Here is a 20,635-nt window from a genome sequence, read left to right on the forward strand (position 1 = left end):
GTTTTAGATCCTCTGACCAAAAAAAATGGATTTTCTTTAACTATTACCTGACCAATACATGTAAAGTCTAATACCCTGCAAAAGTTAAAAAGCATTAAGACGTTTGGATTCTTTTGCACCGTCTAATCAGTCCCAGATTCATTCTGTGGCATGACCTCAAACGTTCAGCCAGTTATAAAGAACTATCTTCAACGACTTGAAGAATGAGGAGTCCTGCAACAGATAGGCCTGGAGTGGGCCCCACAGATCCATGATCTCAGTATCATCCAGTCAGTCTGGGATCACATGAAAAAACAGAGAATGAGAAGAAGAAAATGAGAACAAATAAATCTACAGAGCTGAAGATGCTTAGAGAAAACTTCCAAGTACCTTGAAAAAGGTTATGCAAAAGCGCCTACATTAAAATAATTAATGTAAATTTAAAGGAAAAAAGCAGTCACATTAAATATTGACTTGATTCAGGTTTATAATATTCACTGCACTTTGTATGAAGTTAATTAATAAATTAAAAGTATTCATGAAGTTACATTTGAAAACATCCTCACATTGCTTAAAACTTGTGCACAGTACTGCATACGTACATGTATGTAATGTATATACAAAAATAAATTAATAATGTGGAAAGTGCCATTGTGCTGGTCCTCCATATCTGACATGGCTATTATAGAGATAATGGCTGTGGTCAGGATTCATGTTTTGAATTGAGATAACAGTCATATTAGGGTCACAGCATTGTTGTATTGTTGCAATAAGCCAGAAGCAGTGGACACAGCCCGATTTATGTCAGTATAAAGGGAGAGTTGGCACGGTGGGACAGATGCTGACGCTGTTGTGTTACATGTCAAGTGTCTGATTCCAGAACGTCATAATGTGGGGTCCTCTTAATGGCAATACAGCTGGATCTTTGTATAAAAGGAGCTTTAGATGATCACATGTCCCATGCAGAGGTGTTTAATTTCAAACAAACAAAAAAACAACATCGCCTAGACATTTGTGAATATACAGTATTTATATATCACTTTTCTAGCCTGTTACAATGATGTCTCATACACACATTCACACACTGATGAGGCATCAGGAGGAGTTAGGGGTTCAGTGTCTTGCTCAAGGCCACTTTAACACTTTGGCATGGCTCAGGTGGTAGGAGGTACATCCTACATGCCCATATGCAAATTAATGAAATGTTATAATTATCATTTAAATTGCTATGGAAAATGAGAAGACATGTTTCATCTTCTGTCTTCTGTGCACCTGCAAAGTTCAGCATCAGCCGACCAATTACCTCCATGTAAGATTGTTTATGGTTAAACGTATGGCATGCTTGTAGCCTGGTTTTATCAAAGTCCACCAATCAGTTCCGTTTGTGTATCCATTAGCTTATGTTTAACATCACCACTTGATGGTCACTGAATAACAGATGCCACCAGGATAAGCCAAGCTGTTACCCTCCATACAACAATTGAGTACACCACACACAAACAGACAATTACAAGATGTCTAAACATAAATGCTCGTCCGAACAGAAAGACACAATCACACAGATGGAAAATCATCAGTCCTTTGGTTCAGTTTTGTTCTTAATCCCTTTGTTGTGGGTAGAAAATCGGCTGTGATGGCCTCATCGGCTCTTTGGCTAAAGAGGATCGCTGTGGCCTTTGCAATGGAGATGGGCGCTCCTGTAAGATAGTGAGAGGAGACTTTAACCACACCAAAGGAATGGGTGAGTTTGTGTCTGTTTTAGCATCAAGCTAATATACTCTGTATGTGTTCATATATGTGGGGGCTTTCGATAGAAAAATCAGGTTTCCAATAACTTGCTTTCACTGCTGAGGCGATGTAGTTTGTTTGATATAAGTTTTTTTAAATAATGATCAATGACAAATTGTGTGTTTTGTAAGTGTCTGGTATAAAAGCAGTTTGTACCCTAAGTAAAATACAAACACAATGTTGTTAATTTAAATTTTGTTAAATTATTTGGGCATTAAATGCATTGGTCAAATTTAAAGATGCTGGCACAGTCACATTGGCCAAATGTTTCTTATGTTTGCATTGGTTCTCAAAGTATCCCAGGGATCACCCAGTTGTGTTTTATGGGCTCCAACAAAATGAGAAGCTTCATGTCCAAATGATTGAGTATGGAACTAATATGACCACAGGGAGTTCTAAACACAGGCATCTTCATTCACACACATACAGTTGAGGATTTAAATGCAAAGAACAGTACCATATTGGACCTACTGCACTATAATCCATTTTACTGGTTACATGTGTAGTATAATACAGCAGTGTAGTTGGCTTGAGCAGTTTATTCTGATAGAAAAGCAGCAACATCAGTTGCATTGTGTCTGTTTGAGACTAGCAGATATTCTTACTTTTTTACGTATGTTTTGAACCTGTTTTATTTGCTGAGTACACAGCTCAACTATCCAATAGTAAATAAGCAACATTATCAATCCCAGAGTGAGGGCCTATCATCTGACCCTTTGTGTATAATATGAGCCTACCTTTGTCTGTCAAAGTAAGTTCTTTAGTAAGAAAGTGTCATTGTTTTTTTACAGTTGTTAATTAATTCGTTTTATAAATAAAAGCAAGTCCATGTCTCGCAATCTCCGTGAACATACCTCAACTTTACCAGAGGCTCTTGAACACATGCATGCTGATGCATCAAGATATGCTACTTTACCAGGCAAGGGCTGTTCTGACCAACTGAGGGATCACTTTGATAATCCAGTACAATGAATGTGAAGCAGAGGTCTCAGAATTCTCATTCATCCTATTAGATCTTGAAACTTGGAATTAACCTGCCATGTTATCAATTGTGTATAAGCCCTTGGAATGATGAGGATTATGATGATGATTGTTAATATTATGAAGCAACCAATGTTTTATATTCAGTGTCTTAAGATGGCTCAGGTGTCAGTGATACCACTAAACTTAGTTTTAATCCTATAATAAATTATAAATAGTGTGTAACATATACAAATATTCGTACGGTGATGGTTTTATTGATGATATATTTGTACTCACATGAAGCAATAAAGATAAAAAGTAACCTTGGAAAAGGAAGCGTTATTGTATCTAGATTACACCTGTGACTCCACCAAGTCTTCCCTGCGCTGAATTTGGGAGTAAGGTCTTTCAAATGTCCAATCCATCACTTTATAACCAAACCAATAGAACTAACCAATAGAAGAACCTGACCAATCATACAAATGAGTAAATGTACTCTTAGTTACTTTCCACTACTTCTTCTTAATAAGACATAATTGAATGTGAAATACTTATTGGTTTTGTCGGGCAACTACACTGGATTTACAGCTCCTGGTAAGGCAGGATGTCAGCCTGAATTAAAGTACACACATCATCTCATTATCACCCTCTTTACTCCTGGTAATCCTTCATCATGTTTTGTGTGGCCAGTGGTGGTCATTCGGGTTATGTTGCAGTAGCCTCTATGGAATTAATGATCAAAATTATCTATCAAACATGGAGCCACAAACTGAGCCAGAAGAGGCGATAATAACTGGAACGAAAGCCTGTGTGTGGGTACACGTGTGCGCACATTCTCATATGATCCACAGGACATGTGACCTCCCTTCAACTTCCTTGTCTTGTCCTCCAGTCACCACTAGGCAGTGTAAGAGGGTATCTACCTGTGTGATGGCTAAACCCAGAGCTGTCCCCAAGTGTTTCTCATGTAAGATGCATGCAGTGTGTGTGTGTGTTTCCTGCACTACCTGGTGTGTTTTATCGTCGGTAGATGAGAGAAGCAGTTAGTTGTGGGCTCCCCTGGGAGATTTAGTCTGAATCTTAAAGCTGGGTTACAGTTACATAACCAGCTGTTTGACCCCGTTATCCCATAACCCAGCCGTCAGGAATGCAAAGGACGCATTCCTTTCATCCAAGCTGTTTCCTTCTCCCTGCTGCTGCTGCCAAGTGCTGGAGCAATAGTGGAGGGGGAGGAAACAGTCATCTGCAATAAAATGCCTACCTTCACACTCCTGAATCTCAACCCAGCACACACATCTGGTTCTGCTCCCAGCATAGAAGTTTGACATACAGAGCACTGTATAAAATGCCCTACTTTTAAGATATGGCATTTGCTTCCTAAAACATTGTATGTGCTTCTTTGAAACCCAGGTGAGCCCATGGCAGTCTGTGTCTAACCATACTTGGATGGGCAGGGTGGTGGAGGGTTGATGGATATGATTGGTTGGTGCTCAGGAACGTGTGTGGTGTTTGTTCATAATGGTATATACAAATTGGCCAAATGCTCGGATAAGATTATGTACAGGTTCAGTTTCACCATGGACTCTCAAAATTTTGTGTCATGAACGCAACCTCTTGAAATGCAAATACCACATCTGCACATGCAGATGAATTCTTTGCCCTCACCCTAGAAGGAAATATGGAAAGACCTCAAAACAAACAGTCAATAGACACACATTGATAGTAATTGATACTATCACATTTCCCAATGTCAGTCTGGTGAAGAGGGAAAACCACTGAGAAAAACCTTCAGTGTGATTCTTAGCTCAGACACTTATTGCTGTAGTCACACCTAAGACAGGCCCGTAGCTGCCAATAGTTCCTCCCTCATAGGACCCTAATTGGTCCAAACCACTATGGTTCGACCACTTGCGAGTGGTGGAGACTGACAGTATTAACATTCATCCACGACAGGTAAAATTTGCATTTCATCTTTTGAGTTCAATTTACAAAATTTTGGCCGTTGTCTCGTCTGTGTGTCTGTGTTCGATTTCACCCAAAAGTCAGTCACTGTCAGAGAGTCCTGTATACTGTATCATCCCACTGTAGCTGTAACTGTGCTGTGTGTTGCTGGTAAGTAATGCTGGTCATATTTGTGTCTGAAACTGTGACGCACTGTGACACACTGTACTATAAAATAATGTTGGGCATTATTGTGTACCAGAACAAAGCAGCTCATTTAAATCACTTTTGCTTTATTCAAGCATTTGAGTTCAGCTATTGTATTTCTAAAGCCGTTAAAATCAAGAATTGCATTATCGTGCTATTAGTTTTAAAACACCTGCTCTACTCAAACATAATCAACCAATAAACCATTTTCTATTTTTAAAATCTGAATATTGGCAGTTTTCATTTCCATCAGGCACAGTAATATTATTATCTGTTGGTGAATGGATAGGTCAGCTATGACTCTGACACAGAAGATTGCAGTTCAGTCAGACAACTCTCGCTTTAATGTTTATTGCAACAGTAGACCATGTTAATGTTCGACTTAATCACTCCCCCAGATAAGATTTCATAGATGTGATGGGAGTAATGAGCAAATATTTGCCCCCCCGTCTGAGCCTACAGGTGGATGCTGGGGTGGTGGAGGGGCTGAAGCAACTGGCAGCAATACTGACACAGCAGCTTGGCAAGCGAGGGGAGTGATGGGAAATTTCTCTGCTTAAATAGACCGCCTAATAAGGTGGGTGGGTGTTATAGATGGTTGTGGAGAATGAGGTATGTCACATGATCGCAGCGCAGCTCGAGTTGACTGCCTGAACTACATTGCAAGCGTCGCTCCATTACTCGGGGCCAAACCAAGTCCACAATGAATTAGGCGTCAGATCATAAAATTACTGTGGAAATCTCCTAAATCATATTAATTATTTTGTAATACTGATGTGGGACAGCTGTAAAAGGCACTGTCAAACTGTATTATCCTGCCGATATAAACAAAACACTTTTTACACTAAGGATTTGAGAGACATCATATCTTGTCCTGCAATTAGGGGGCAGCCTTGCATTTTACTCACCAGCTTAATTTCTCACATTTACAATACAGTACATGAGGCAACCAAATGTTTGATCATACAGGTGTAAAAGTCATGACTCTATATAAAAATGGACAGCATGATAGCTCTCAAAAGGGAAGCCTTAGGCCCAATCCCATTCCACCCCTTGGCCCTACCCCTTAGGCCTTCCCCTTCGTTTTGCGCGTTCACGTGTTGAGGTAGGCTGTCCCAATACTTGTTGGGACGGAGGGGTAGGGTCGAGGGGTAGGGCTCTATACCCCTCCAAACGGAGATTTTTCAGACCCACACTTCAAACCTAGGGGTACCCAGAATGCCTTGCAAATCACTGGCAAGTTGGGAGAGAGACCCACAAATGTAGTATTTCCTCCATTAATAAGGATTTAAAAATCACAATAACGATTGTTATTTCACCCTACCCCCTCTTTGAAGACACACAATGCACTTGATTGAACCTGCGTATTGCAGTGATGTTACTGATCATATCTGCTCCTCTAATAACAAAGCATCCTGGCAGGGTTGCCTATAGACCACTGCTAGCAGCCTGAAGCTGTGAGTTTTTGATTTATACATGAAATAATGCAGAGCATCCAAGCTTTTCAATTTCAAATGTCACTGAATTATCTGCATTAGCATAGATGTTATTTGGATATTATAGGTTTGTCACTTTAGTAACTGCAAACAATAGCATTGATTTATTTAAGATCTCAACCATGTTATTACAATGACATCCCCGGTAAAACTGTCTCGTCTGTTTACATCGACGACTCCTGATTATGTGTCGGGGTTCCTCGACGACTACTGATGATGTAATGGCTTCTTGAAGGGCTGTCCCAATTCTTAAGATTTTAACCACTGCCCCTTGTGACACAGGGCCAAGGGGTGAAATGGGATTGGGCCTAAAGGCTCATACCCCATCCATGTTAGCATATGAGACATGTTCCAAACAAAAAGATCAAAGTACACATGGTTTCTGTCATTTACAGTATTTCTTATAACACCGGTGTGCTAATTTTTCCAGTAAATTTGGTTTTAATTACTTAATTGATTTTATAAAAACAGCGTGAAATGTCATGATTTACAGCTGAGATTGTCTTGCAATTGGTCCAGTATGTGTGCTTCACTACCGCTGCTCCGTCACCCAAGTGCTACTGTGCAGGTTTCAAATGATATATCTCAGCGCAAGATGGTAGCATTCATATCCAGGATATTTTGCCTTCATTTCTGGATAGTAGGAGGAAGTTGAGACATGTTTCCCATCTTTATATAAAGCTGTTATTAAAAAATGCACCTACATGGTCAGACACCCCAGGCATTCAAGATGAGTAGAGCTGTGGTATCTTGAATGAAAGTTAAACTCTGTATTATGCAAAAATCTGTATGTATTGAAAAAGTGTTGCTCTGTAACAGCTAACAGATCTGTTACAGATCTGTAACTGTAAAAAGTAAGTTGTCATAGCCTTATCTAAACTATATTTGGTGAAGTGATAGTCTGTCATACCTCCAGGTTGATATTTGATATATGACGGTGAAGTTGTTATTGAACTCAAGTGAGGTTCTTTGTGCTTTTCACCACCAAAATATTGCAAACTTGAGTCATTGGTCAAATAGTTGGTAGCTGTCAGATTGAGCTGCTTTGTATTGAAATAATGCCCAGCAAGTATAAAAGAGGTGTGCTGTTTCTGGAGAAGGGCTGGTGGCTGATTTTGTGTTATGGTGCCTAACCGCATCACCAACCCAAAAAAACAACTCACCTTAGGTGTAGGGGGAGCTGTCTATGTATAATATGAACAACAAACAAACCTGATATGGTATCAAACTTACTGTACATAGTGGTTCATAAACAGCTTAAGCTTTACTTTTATTATTTATCACTTTTTCCGACCCTGACGTCCATTTGGCTCTTTCCGATATAAATAAATATCTATTAACTATTGCAGGAGCAGTAGTAAGCTGTAGACCAGGGGCCTCATGTATAACCGTTGCACAGCATAAAACAGGGCCCTAAAGATGGGTACGTCACTTCTCACGCAATTGTTGGTATATATAATAACAAACTTGACCGGAGAATGTGCGCACTTCCACGCTAATTCTGACCCACGCGTACGGACATTTTGGAGACTTGAAAATGACAATGCAGACATGAGGAGGTGAACTGAAGCCAGATTATTGAACCACTTTATATATACATCTTTAACTGTTCAATAAAAACCTTCAATTGAAAAAGGTATAAAATAACCTGCAGCAAATTACGTTCAGATACCATTAAACAGCAGAGCTGCAGAGCTGAGTCATTAATACTGTAGTTTTTAATAATATCTGTGAGTGTATCATCAAAGACCTTGATGGTTTGTGCTGAACTGAGTCCAGTCTTACACGACGGAACCGAGCCATCCCAGTAGAAACACATACTCACCAGTCTGGCTTATTAGCCGACAGGTTGTGTGTGGTATGATTAACACTGTATAATATTTATCTTTCTATGTAGAGCCTCTTTTGATAATAAAAAAAAAAAATTCAGTAAAATTTATAGATTGGGGACATCTGTCTCTGAATTTAATAATCCTGCAGTTTGGCATTATTAAAATTCATACAGGCGATAAAAGATATTTTGGCTCCACCTTTGAATTAGATTTTTTTTAAATTTCCCTAGTTTCTATCATACTCACTCTCACTCACTGTATTATACGCAGCAGCAGCAGCAGCAGTGTATAAGTGTATTTTCTTTATTAGTGACATCACTGCTGTCCCATGAAAAATGGCTCTTCATCTCCACCTCACTAACAAACACCTCGATGTCAGTGTCAGAAAGTTTTGCTTCCTCTTCTCATCACTACATGCCATGATTCATCGTGGAAACCCATCGGTCAGCAGGTTAATTTAATATTCATGAGGTTCTTTGCTTTGACCATTTATGGTTGAATATGGGCGTGTAGAGGGCGGGATATAAGGGAGACCCACGTACAAACGTTTCCAGGTGGACTCATAAATCAGAATTTTTTTTGGGCTTAAGCCATTTTATTATTTTTTGCGCACGTACACCTTTAGTATGAATCCTATGCACTGTTTTATAAATGAGGCCCCAGGGCTTGACACAAAAATACAGAAACTGAAAACAAAATGCAATCATGCTCAAACCTTTACTTATGAGTTTCTTATTATTTTGAGAGGGTATTGCAAATGAATGGAACCCAATGGATTAAAGCAAAAACACATCATTCTAAGCTACAACTAAAACTCTACAAAATGTTTGGTGATGGGTCGTGAAGTTCTGGTAATCAGTAATAAAAGGTCCTTTAATCACTCAAACCCTAAGAAGGATTTTAAAATGTGTGATAAAAAACTGTAAAAATGTCTCAAGATTGGATTGAGCATCTCTGATATAGACACAAGTCTATAGGTCACCAGCCGTCCCTGTCTCCATGTCCACCTGTGTCTGTCTCTAAGTATGTTTTCACTCACGTATCTGTCTTTCTATCAGGCTACATCGAGGCTGTGGTTATCCCTGCAGGAGCCAGGAGAATCAAAGTTGTGGAGGACAAACCTTCACATAGCTTTCTGGGTAATGATGCATGTGTTTTTACAGGGTGTACTTAGAGATGTGCGCACAAACAAATATCATGTTTGTGTATGAGCATTGTCGCACATTCGGCCAATGTGCGTGTTCACACACACAATTACTTGAGTGCTACCACAATGCATTCATGTGATCCCCTGATTATTTGTATCTTATCTGAATGAAAAACATGGTGGCTTTTCTGGAGATATTTGGAAACTCTGGAATCAAAGTTTTGAAGCCTGAACTGAACTGATTCTTGTTTTCAAAAACTGAGCATTGTCTCACCAAATGGTTTTCTAAGTGTTCATACCATGGTTCATACTTACTGGATTATTAGTAGTTTATGCAGATACATATGTACATTGAAAATTGAGCTGGATTTCTACTCCCTCTGAAATGAATGTTACACAATTGGAAAGCATAAGAAATCCACACCACAACCTCTCCATTATCAGAAGGTGTGGGAAGCGACAACTGAAAAAAATCAGTCTCTGCCATATTGACATTAGCTAATCAGTTCAGCCACTACTTTATTAAAGCAGAATTAAATTCAGCAGTCCCTGATGAAACAAGAGGACACAAATGTTATAGAGGCAGCCAGTGAGATGTGATGGTAGCTGATGAGTCCCAAAGAACTCCGATTCCAAAAGACAGAAAAAAAAACATGAGCACTTCAAAGAAACTTCTCGTGATGTTTCCAAGGATATACAAAGCAGCAGCTGAATATCACCATATGTGACAATAGGATATTTACATTAACAAAACCTTGACTCTAAAAAATGTCACCACAGATACGATGTCCGCCATTCTTTTGGCCTACTCTGGGCTATTCTGGGCTATTATGATTTTCTTGTCTTTTCTGAATGAACTTAAACCCATGGTAACAGAAAGCTAATGGATAGCGTACCCATTTAAAACATGTATTCAAGGCTTACATTTAGGTTAAATACTATATTGGTCTTGTGTTGGATTTACAGTCCATCATTTTCTGAATCTCACACATACAACTTGCTGAGATTTGATCATACATGTTATACAAATGTTGCTTTGGATTTAACTCAGATTTGTGTTCATGGTCTTAAAAGACAAGATAAGGGAAAGCCCAGCTCCGCGTACTCTGAAAGAGTGAGGTGTGCTTCTCTGGACATGTGGTGAGGTCATCAGTTGGCTTGTCTTCAGAAAACCTACAATCCACTTCAAGGGTAGCATCAGAGACTCTCAAAAATAATCTTTTACTTTTTTATTAAATCCTTTAAAAGGAAGTTTAGCATTTTGGTCAACACATAGGAAGCATCCTCCAGTTCAACTTGTACTGATTGTGTCCAAGAGAAAAACTATTACTCACAAAGTTACAAGTTGAAATTTTTGCCTAATGACATGAAAAGGAGTCTGAGGGTCATTGCCAGCAAATAATTTGGCCAAATGAAGAAAAGTTACATTTATTGGTATCAAATCGAGTCCAGCATGTTCAGAGTGGACCTGTAGGACAACCACAATGACTGTCCAACATGTCAATGGTATCACACAAGTTTGTTAAGAAACCAAATAAGACCTGTAGCCAATTTTTTTCTCTGACCTGAGTCAAGTAGAAAATGGAGCACAACCCCTCCAAAGCAGCTAAAAGAATAATTTGTGAAGAAACATCTACAAAACAGGGATCATCCATGTTAAGGAGGATCAAACCTGTCATCAAAAATAAAGGTGGACACATAAAATATTTATAAATATAATATAACAAAATATGAGAAAGGAATCTTACTAACGAAATGAATTAACCTTTTGTTGCAAGTGGTTCTTCAATAAGTAGACAATGTGAATTTGTTGTGATTTCAATGCAGTTTCAATGTTCTCTACTGAATCTTCAGTGTAAAACCGACAAATTTTAATAAGCTTTAATAAGTCCCACAATATTACTATACAGACTCTCTGTTGAACAACAGACACAACCAGGAACCAACAGGTGATATCAGCTTAACCAAAAATTGGACCTGCCTAAATGGGCAGAACATCTGGTCATTATTCTATGTCAAACACAGGGTTTCTGCATAAAAAAGTGTTACCTCTGACCTCTCATATCTTCCTCAAAGCCCTGAAAGACTCCAGTAAGAGATCCATCAACAGTGACTGGAAGATTGAGCTTCCAGGGGAGTTTGAGCTGGCCGGGACCACAGTGCGCTATGTGAGAAGGGGACTGTGGGAGAAGATGTCTGCCAAAGGACCCACTAAGACCCCCTTACACCTAATGGTAAACACATGAGTCATTCTGTTCTATGTTCTTTTATCATAATACAAACTTAAATGCTCATTACATCAATTTGATCATACTGATAATACGCAGAAGTCCACATGCACAGCATGTGTTCAATCAGGTGCCGATTGGTCCAGGAACATGAAAATGGGCCTGCTTCAGGTTCACTCAGACCTTCAACTAAGAATTAGACAAAGTGACAACCACTTTATACAGTATTCTGGCTCTTGGCTGCATTAGCCATTGTTTGGATAGTAGCCTCCATGTTGTTCTTTGAGAGGAGGAAATTAGAACCCACCCTTGAAAAAGGTCAAGCAAGACCTCTACATCACTTTACATCATTTCTATTTGGAGAGACTTTCAAGAGCTGATCTCTCAACAGGGGAGGTGGTTGAGATCATCATGTCATCATGATGGGGTCAATTCCATGGATACAGACTCAAATGAAAGACTACACTATACAACCACATACAGGTGAATTTAGGATTAATGCATTGCAGTACATCCCATCCCTGTCAAGATTTAGGACTGACAATAACAAATATGTTGTCTCTTTCTGAAACGCAAAGATCAGTGTACAAATCACAAAACCATAATAATGTACAACACTTGATGACCAGATAAAATAAAACATGGCTTTTGTCAGATTTGGGCTATTTGTGTAAGCAGGTGTCTCCAAGTTTGTGAGGGAAGAAGCTTCCTTCTGTATCACTACACAACTACAACTCTTTTTGTAGTCCAAACAACTCTAATAGTTTCCTAATAGTGACTTCCAGCAGGACTAGGCTCCATGTCACAAAGTAAAAGACATCTCAAACTGGTTTCATGAACATGATCACCAGACACCGGTTGTGAATCCAGTAGAACCTTTGGGATGTGGTACAACAGGAGACGAGCAACATGAATGTGCAGCTGACAAATCTGCAGAGATGATGTGATGTAGTCATGTCAACCTGCAGTAGAATGTTAAAGGAAGGTTTCCAATAACTACCTATTGTCAGTAGGGTGTTAATAAAGTGCTCCGTGAGTGTAGCTCTATAGTTAATTTGCTGAAAAGAACACACACAGTCACCCCATGCAGAGCTGGAGACATGGCTGAACAGCTCATTACACTTTTGGGCATAACTGTAAGGCATTGGTCTGGAGTGTAATGGAAGCTAATGAATCCCATTTCAGGGATTTCCATTTGTGACTAAGGGCTCTATGTTCATGATCTGTGTATGGTCTAAAGCACATGGTGAAATAGCTCCTATGATGGGTCCAAATACACATGTACACAATGCTGCATGTTCTTAACAGTTCAACCTTAGTATCATCAGCCCATAAAACGTTCCCCCACCACTGTGGAGTGTCAGGGTGCTCTTTGAACTACAGAATCTATATCTTTTCCTCTGTGTAGTAAGTGTAGATGAGCCCAGTTTTCCTACCCTTATGATGCGAGCGCCAACAGGTTATGGGCCCAGGAGGGAACTTGAAAGCAGATGGCACTGGTTATGTTTCAACGGAGATGAGAAGATTTATGAGTTATAGGAGACAAAGTTTTTAGGCCACCATCTTCGATGAGTCAGGTGAGGAAAATGAAGGTAAAGATAAAGCAGAAAATTAAGAGATTTAAGCCAAGTTGATACAGTTTTTGGATGATAAAAGTCTTTCCCTAATATTGAGAGAGGCATCGGACAACTGGAGAAAAGCCTTACAGATACTGAGGGGAAATTACACTGGAAAAGGGAAACCACGCTTGATTTTTTCTACACAGAGCTAACATCTCTACTGAAAACCACCAACGAGAGCGTCGTGGACTACATTATTTGTGCAGAAACAGCTATCACAGCACTGAGAAATGCTGGTAGAGCAACGTCACACATAATCATGGATATTGAGAAGTTTAAGATGTGTGATGAAACTTTCCAGCCGAAAGATAACTTTGTGGAGGTGGCTCACGGAACAAGAACGAGCGGTGTCGCTTTGAGGGCAGGTGAGGCGGAGATCTGCCTGAAGGATACAAAGGTTGCAGTGAACTTTGGTAAAGGATGTAACCAGCTCATACACAAGAACGGTTCCAAATTTGACATTAAGGAGGCTTTACTACGTAAACACTGAAAACTTTGAAACTGATGATAATGCCTTTATTATAATCAAATATGGCACGGAATACTTGGTCACTGCAATTATGATGATGTGTCACAACTTGAGAAGTTAATAGAGTGAATGAAAATCAAGGGCAAGGTTGATAAGTCTAACCTGAACTGTGAAGTTGATCACTTCCATTATGGCTGGAAGTGATCAGTTCAACAGAAGCATAAGGCTAATATCTGGTATTACAAAAAGGACTGGTGAAGATTAAATGTTATTTTTGCAAATAAATATTAAAGGACGATAAAATGAGTGAAGGTTGATAAGATACAGCTTCTCTTTTGTCTAAACCTCTGTCATGTCCCCAGGTGCTGCTCTTTCATGACCAGAGCTATGGTATCCACTATGAGTACACAGTGTCTCTGAACACATCTCAGGGCAGGAGAAGTGAGGAGCACAAGGAACAAGAGTATCTCTACATCTGGACGCACAGCAGCTGGCAGGACTGTACTGTCCAATGTGGAGGAGGTAACACACACTCATACAGTATATGCACATGCAAACTATGACTCATGGACACACTCATCATTATCACATAATGTTATGTAAAACATTATCTCTGTGGGGAAACCAAGGTTGTCTCAACAGTAAAATAATGTTATGTTGCAGCAATGAAATTGTGTTTATAAATATTGTTTACTTTTATTTTAAATGACCGTTGCCATGATTTCAACCATATCTGTTTATGTTTTTGGGACATTTATCCTTGTTTTCTTGGAAAAAGCAGATGGGATCAGGAACCAATAGACACTGTCTACGACTTCAGAATATCAGAAACTGTTGAGAGTCCTTGAGGGGGAAGTTTGCTTGACAAAAGTTACATAAAACATCGTCAAGACAAGCAAAAATGCCAACTTTAATCAAATTTATTAGTGACGGATGAATGTCCGTATTTCTCTCACAAATAATCAGGAGAGTGAACTGCATTGAGCAGAAAAAAACATCTACTGTAAGGCCAGGCGCCTCGCACGAGCTCCACTGGCCGAGTCAGAGTGCCTCAAGCCAGGCTACGCCAGAGACACGCCGGAAACGCATTTCTCCGCGCCGGTCAGCCCGCAAATCTACTTCTTCTGCTACTTTGTAATCCGTTCAGTGTAGGGGTTCGGGGGGAAATGATGATGATGGTCTTCACAAGTGACTGACCTACGCAAGCCCCCCGAATCCACCCCCCATCTGGATTCGGGGAAATGTAAACTCCAGAAGGATGAACACAAGTGCATTACTGGCGTGCCACTTTGACCAAGTTTACTTTCTATCAGCTGTTGACAACAGTGAATCCTTTAAACAGGAAGTGGTACACAACAAATGACCAGATGTGCTTTGTGTTTGTGCATGGGTGCTTGAGCTATTGAAGATGACAGAGAACCTAAACGTCAGATTGAATTATCAAATTCAACTTGTTACATCCCAACATCAAGGCCTCTGCAATAAAAGAGATATGTTCTATCTTCTCAAATGGAGATGACTGATGATTATATTAACTAATCTAAAAAATAAAGAGCAACATGGATAACAGTAGTACTATGGGTCTCATAGTTATCTGGGGTCTCATAACGGTGTTCGGGATTCATACTAAAAGTGTGCGTGTGCACAAGAGCCGGAAATGGTGTACGCAAAAGAAAATTCAGATTTATAAAACCTTGTGCACGCACACCTGAACGCAATGTTCACTTTATAAATCACAGGCCACCTGGAAACGTTAGTACGTGGATCTGCCTCATGCTCCGCCCTCTACAAGCCCACTTTCAACCATAAATGGTCAATGCAAAGCACGTCATGAATATTAAGTTATGCTGCTGACCAATGGGTTTCCACCGTGAGTCCTGACGGAGTCACGGCATCAAGCGATGAGAAGAGGAAGTGAAACTTTCTGACACTGACATCGAGGTGTTTGTTAGTGAGGTGGGGGTGAAGAGCGATTCATGGGACAGCAGTGATGTCACTAATAAAGAAAATACACTGATACTCTGCTGCTGCTGCTGTTAACACAGTGAGTGAGAGTGAAGACGATAGAAAGAACGGAGCCTGAAATAAAAAAAGATCTAAATCAAAGGTGGAGGCAAATTTTTTTTTTTAACTCTCAGAATTTGAAGGGAAATTTTTGTATCTCATGTTCGTATTTTAATCATCCAAAACTGCAGGATTATTAAATTCAGAGACAGCTGTGATGTCCTCAATCTATAGAATTTAACAGAATTATTATTATATGCTCGTGTTTGTACTGGGATGGTTCGGTTCCGTCGGTCGATCTGTGTGATGCTGGACTCAGTTCAGTACAACGATCACAGATCACAGATCAATAGAATCTATATCAGCTGATCAGACATCGCTGAACCCTCTATTCTTCCTCATCCTTCCATTCGCATGCACCAATCACGCAGAATCACGCACCAGTGTCACGGCAGTATTTATTTATTTAGAGCAACCGGACCGATTCCCTCACATCAGTGGATCCTAACCTCCACTCTGTGATATTATTTGGAAAGTTTATTAATTTCTTGTAAGTGATCTCCAGGTCGCTCTATGCACTCTGTGCGCCTGATGGCTCAGTCACGTTCACTGCAGTGATTTGATGATACATTCACAGTGTTAGAAGATATTATTAAAACCTATTAATGACTCGGCTCCGTAACTCCGCTGTTTAATGGAATCTAAAACGTAATTTGCTGTAAGTTGTTTTATATATTTTTCAATTAAAAGGTTTGTGTGGAACAGATATGTCGCACGAGCAAAACTAAGCTGTTGGTTTTAATGTAAATGATGAAGTGGATCAATAATCTGGCTTCAGTCCCCCACCTCACGTCTGCACCACCACTTTCCCGTCTCCAAAACGTTCGTACGCATGGGTCAGAGTTTGCGTGGAAATACGCGAATTTTCCCGTCAAGTTTGTTTTTATAAATCCTAACGTTTGTGTGAGAAGTGGCGTACGTACGTTTCAGGCCCCGTTTTGTGCGTACGCAACGGTTATAAATGAGACCCCTGGTCTAATTCTTGTTATTATAAAGATCCTAACACAAAATGTGACAATGATTCTTGAGTAACACAAGCATTAGTTTTACTGTTGTGTTGGTTGCGTGTTTACAGAATTGCAATGTATTGACATACAGAGTACACTTTACATCCGACCTTGATCTCAAATCTAATCCACCAGTAAGAAGTGATGCGCTGAGCTGTGGTGGGGTTACCCCCAGCTGCTTCACTGACTCCTAATCCAGAAGCACCTGACCTCATCTCCTGGATCAAATATTTCTTGTAATAATTAGGCTATATCAAGTGGAGAACAATAATTTTCCACTGAAGGAAACTCACTCACTAAAACAGGTAGTAAAAAATTGCACAAAGGTGACCGTGGAAACTGTATAAACATAACATTTTTTGCACTAACTAAAATGTTTTTTGTTGGAATAAATCCTCATCTATTGTCCTCATTATGGAAAAAGAAGTTGTTGCCCCCTGATTTACAGCACCGCCAGTTCCGGGTCTTTATAGAAGAAATCGAGTCAGAATATGATTATGTACTTTATTTTACTGAGGTGTGCTGGCTTAGCAGGGGCAAATTGTTGAAGAGATGTTTTGAGTTAAGAGCAGAAGTGAAGATATGAGTTATGAATAGAAGCACGTCAGGTGTCTGGGAAGACAATGAATACAAATCTATTCAGGGATTTAATTTAGTTAGTTCAGTAACTTTCTGCTACATCACTTACTTAGAGCAAGGAAAGATTTGCATGTACTATTTAAGACAGCTGTTCTAATTTTGCATAATTTTCTGGAAATAAAGATGTTTAGAAATATTGCACTTTCTTGTACTCCTTGAACATTGAAGTGGCCCTCCCTTGAGATGACACTACCATTAGTGGCCCCAAGCTTATTTGAGCTTGAGACCCCTGCTCTAATGAATGTTTACAGTACCTGGTTGAATCAGAGATGCCTAGAATTCAGCCTGTATTCAGGGTGTACTTACAAAAATAACAGATAATGATCCCAATAAAAGGCTTTGTCACCATGACATGAGTAACATTATTGGCTTAATAAGATATGTGGGTGTAATGTCTTGGCATGTAACAGTCCGGGAAATCTAAGAAGATCAGATAATAGTTTTGGCCTGTTAAACCTCATGCGGAGTTGATGGGGGGAGAATTGCAGGGAGTTTGGACAAAGAGACAGATCAGTGTAGAACCAGTTGCTAATCCAATCCGATGATGATATTTGACATATTTGACCCCCCCACACACACACACACACACACACACACACACACAGCCCAGGGTAATTATAACCCCTACCTACCCCCATGCTGATTTCTTGAGCAGCTCTTTTATCCTCTTAATGCATGGTGATATTAGTACCCAGCGTTCAAAACATTTCAATTTATGAGGTCAGGTGCTTCTGGATTAGTGGTCAGCAAAGCAGCTGGGGGTCAGCCCACTGCTGCTCAACTTATCTCTTTTTAATGGCACATCACACATCAGGTGTGCGGGGGAATAAGAGCTGCAGTTTTTCTTGTTAGGACAGTCTTTACAAGACACAACAACACCCTTACTAAAGTCTCACAAGTTGATCCCCAATAAACATCCAACAATCCCAGAGATTAGTTATTACTATTTTATGATCCAAACACATAGTCTAAAGCATATAGAGCAAGTGCAGTTAGGGTATTTCCAACCCTTTATTGTTTAATGTTGGAAAATAAGGTCAGTGCAACATGCATATTGTTCACAAAGGTTGTACTTAATCTCTTTATTAATCATAGATGTGTTTTAAGCATAAGATGCAATAAATCAGTCAGAGTACCATCACCAATTCCCTATTAAATCCTGGTGGGCTTGCACCTTGGTAGTAAGAGAGAACACGTCTCTGAAGAGGAAACAGCTCTGCTCATGCTTGTGTGAAATCAGATCATCTTTGTTTGTAACAAGCATGTCAACACTTTATGTCATAACAATGCACTTTTAAAAAGTCATTGACTTCAGAGTAGCTTTCTGCTGCCTCAAGATGGCGATGGGCCAGCAAAGCACCTGTTGACACATCATTTTAATGCCAACATACCATTGATGTGTTCAGATGGGTGCAAGTGCATATGCTTTTTAAACAATGTCATGAAAATGAAAATTGTTTTCCGGTATAAAACAGTATGACTTTAGGGCAGGTCTAAGAAAGGGCTCATTGAGGTGAGAATCAATGTTCTTTTACTATTTTACTAATATACCCACTTATCCTTTAGTGACACGTCTATGTCACCAAGTAACATGCAACATGGATGAATGACTAGTTTGGCTCAAATTTGTACGGCAGTAAGCTCATCAAACCTCTGGTCTAGGGTCGTGACATTTCCACACACATCCTCAGAGCAGTTGACCAATCACAAGTGTGGGCCAGCTGACCAATTAGAGCAGGCTTGTTTGGACACAGGCTGAGAGCCCAGTCTGCTTGCTGAAAATGTTTGTAACAAAACCTCTCGAAACAAGTTGACTACCGTCTTATTTTTGTGTGTCTGCAGGTGAGCGGAGGACAGTGGTTTCCTGTATGAGGATAGCCAATAAAACCATGGAGGGGGTGAACGATAGTTACTGTCAACTGGAGAACCGACCACAGCCCCATGTGCGATCCTGCAACTCTCACCCCTGCCAGTACTGGTGATGCATGTGCTCGCACACATACTTACAAACCCAAACACACAGTGGTCCTCAGATTTTAGACTCACTAGGTGGACTATGTAAGGTGGTCTCATGTCTGGTTTGAAATAATTTAACGAAAGAATATTTTGTTAACATAAAATGAGTACATTTGTGTTTTTTAGTAATCACTTGCAGTAGTATGAGTATGTCACAGTGGTAGATACAGTTAAATATTTCAGTAATTTATCCGAGTTGTCAGTGAACATGTCAGCCTTATAATCCGGACTACACTGTCAGATCATGACTTTATAACCTTATAACTTCCTTTAAGTTTCTCCTTGTTAGAGAAGCGTTTTTATACGTATGATATTTCTTTTACATTATTTAGTTTTTTTCAAAATAATTACCTTTTTTTAATTCAGCAAAATACACGTTGTATTAAAGGGATAGTTCACTGAAAAATGAACATTCAGTCATTATCTGCTCACCACTATGTTGATGGAAGGGTGGGTGAAGTGTTTGAAAACAAATCACTTTTGGAGTTTCTCCAGGGTAAACAGCATTGCAGCCAAATCCAATACAATTGAAGTAACTGTCTTCAAACAAAAAAAAAACGTAAAAACAAAAATCCTGTGGTGTCATCCAAGTGTCTGTAAGTCCCGAAATTCAGATTCGACTCGAAGCAGCGCCATTTACACCATGTTTTATGCCTAAATGTCCACTACTGTAAGTAACGATGGTAGCGGAAGTAGCGCGAGAGAGCTTGTGTGCAGTGTGTGCAAACGTGAACGCGGGTCCAGAGGAGGATATCAGCGGACATTTAGGCATAAAACATGATGAAAATGATGCCGTTTCAAGTCGAATTTGAAGTTCGGGGCTTCCGGACACTTGGATGACACCACAGGATCAGTATGTAGGCATTTTATGGCTGCAACGCTGTTTATCCCTGAAACTCCAAAAGTGTTCTGTGGAATCAAACACTTCACCCACCCCTCGATCTGCATAAGAGTAGAGTAGATAATGAGTAACCATCCCTTTTAAACTTTTCAGTTTCTCATTAAAATTATATAGCCTGTATAAAATGATTTACTTCTTTTAAAGGCCCAGTGCGTAGTATTTAGGGACATCTATCAGCAGAAATGGAGTATAAATATTCATAATTATTTTCTCAATATGAGTGTATAAATCAACTGAAACTTAGAATCATTGTGGCAATGATGAGTCATCAGGATGAGCTGGCGCACACCTGCGGAGGGGAGACAAACAAGGGAAGGGGGCACAGAGGATCTGTGACAG

The 20,635-nt window shown here is 39.7% G+C and overlaps 1 protein-coding gene across 5 annotated transcripts in view; it reads left to right on the plus strand.

The window, feature by feature from the left end:
* adamts17 (ADAM metallopeptidase with thrombospondin type 1 motif, 17) overlaps nucleotides 1-20,635 on the plus strand; it is a 118,628-nt gene that overhangs the window by 87,996 nt on the left and 9,997 nt on the right. For 2 of the 5 annotated variants that reach the window (XM_035162416.2, XM_035162419.2), the window contains exons 15-20: nucleotides 1,600-1,720; nucleotides 3,623-3,697; nucleotides 9,265-9,345; nucleotides 11,430-11,587; nucleotides 14,032-14,191; nucleotides 19,222-19,357. In XM_035162416.2, the coding sequence (XP_035018307.2) occupies nucleotides 1,600-1,720; nucleotides 3,623-3,697; nucleotides 9,265-9,345; nucleotides 11,430-11,587; nucleotides 14,032-14,191; nucleotides 19,222-19,357 (731 nt within the window). The remainder of the gene's footprint in view (nucleotides 1-1,599; nucleotides 1,721-3,622; nucleotides 3,698-9,264; nucleotides 9,346-11,429; nucleotides 11,588-14,031; nucleotides 14,192-19,221; nucleotides 19,358-20,635) is intronic. The other 3 variants (XM_035162421.2, XM_047340589.1, XM_035162420.2) reach the window with 2 other exon arrangements.

This window comes from Hippoglossus stenolepis, chromosome 1, assembly GCF_022539355.2.
Source record: "Hippoglossus stenolepis isolate QCI-W04-F060 chromosome 1, HSTE1.2, whole genome shotgun sequence".
Lineage (NCBI taxonomy): Eukaryota > Metazoa > Chordata > Actinopteri > Pleuronectiformes > Pleuronectidae > Hippoglossus > Hippoglossus stenolepis.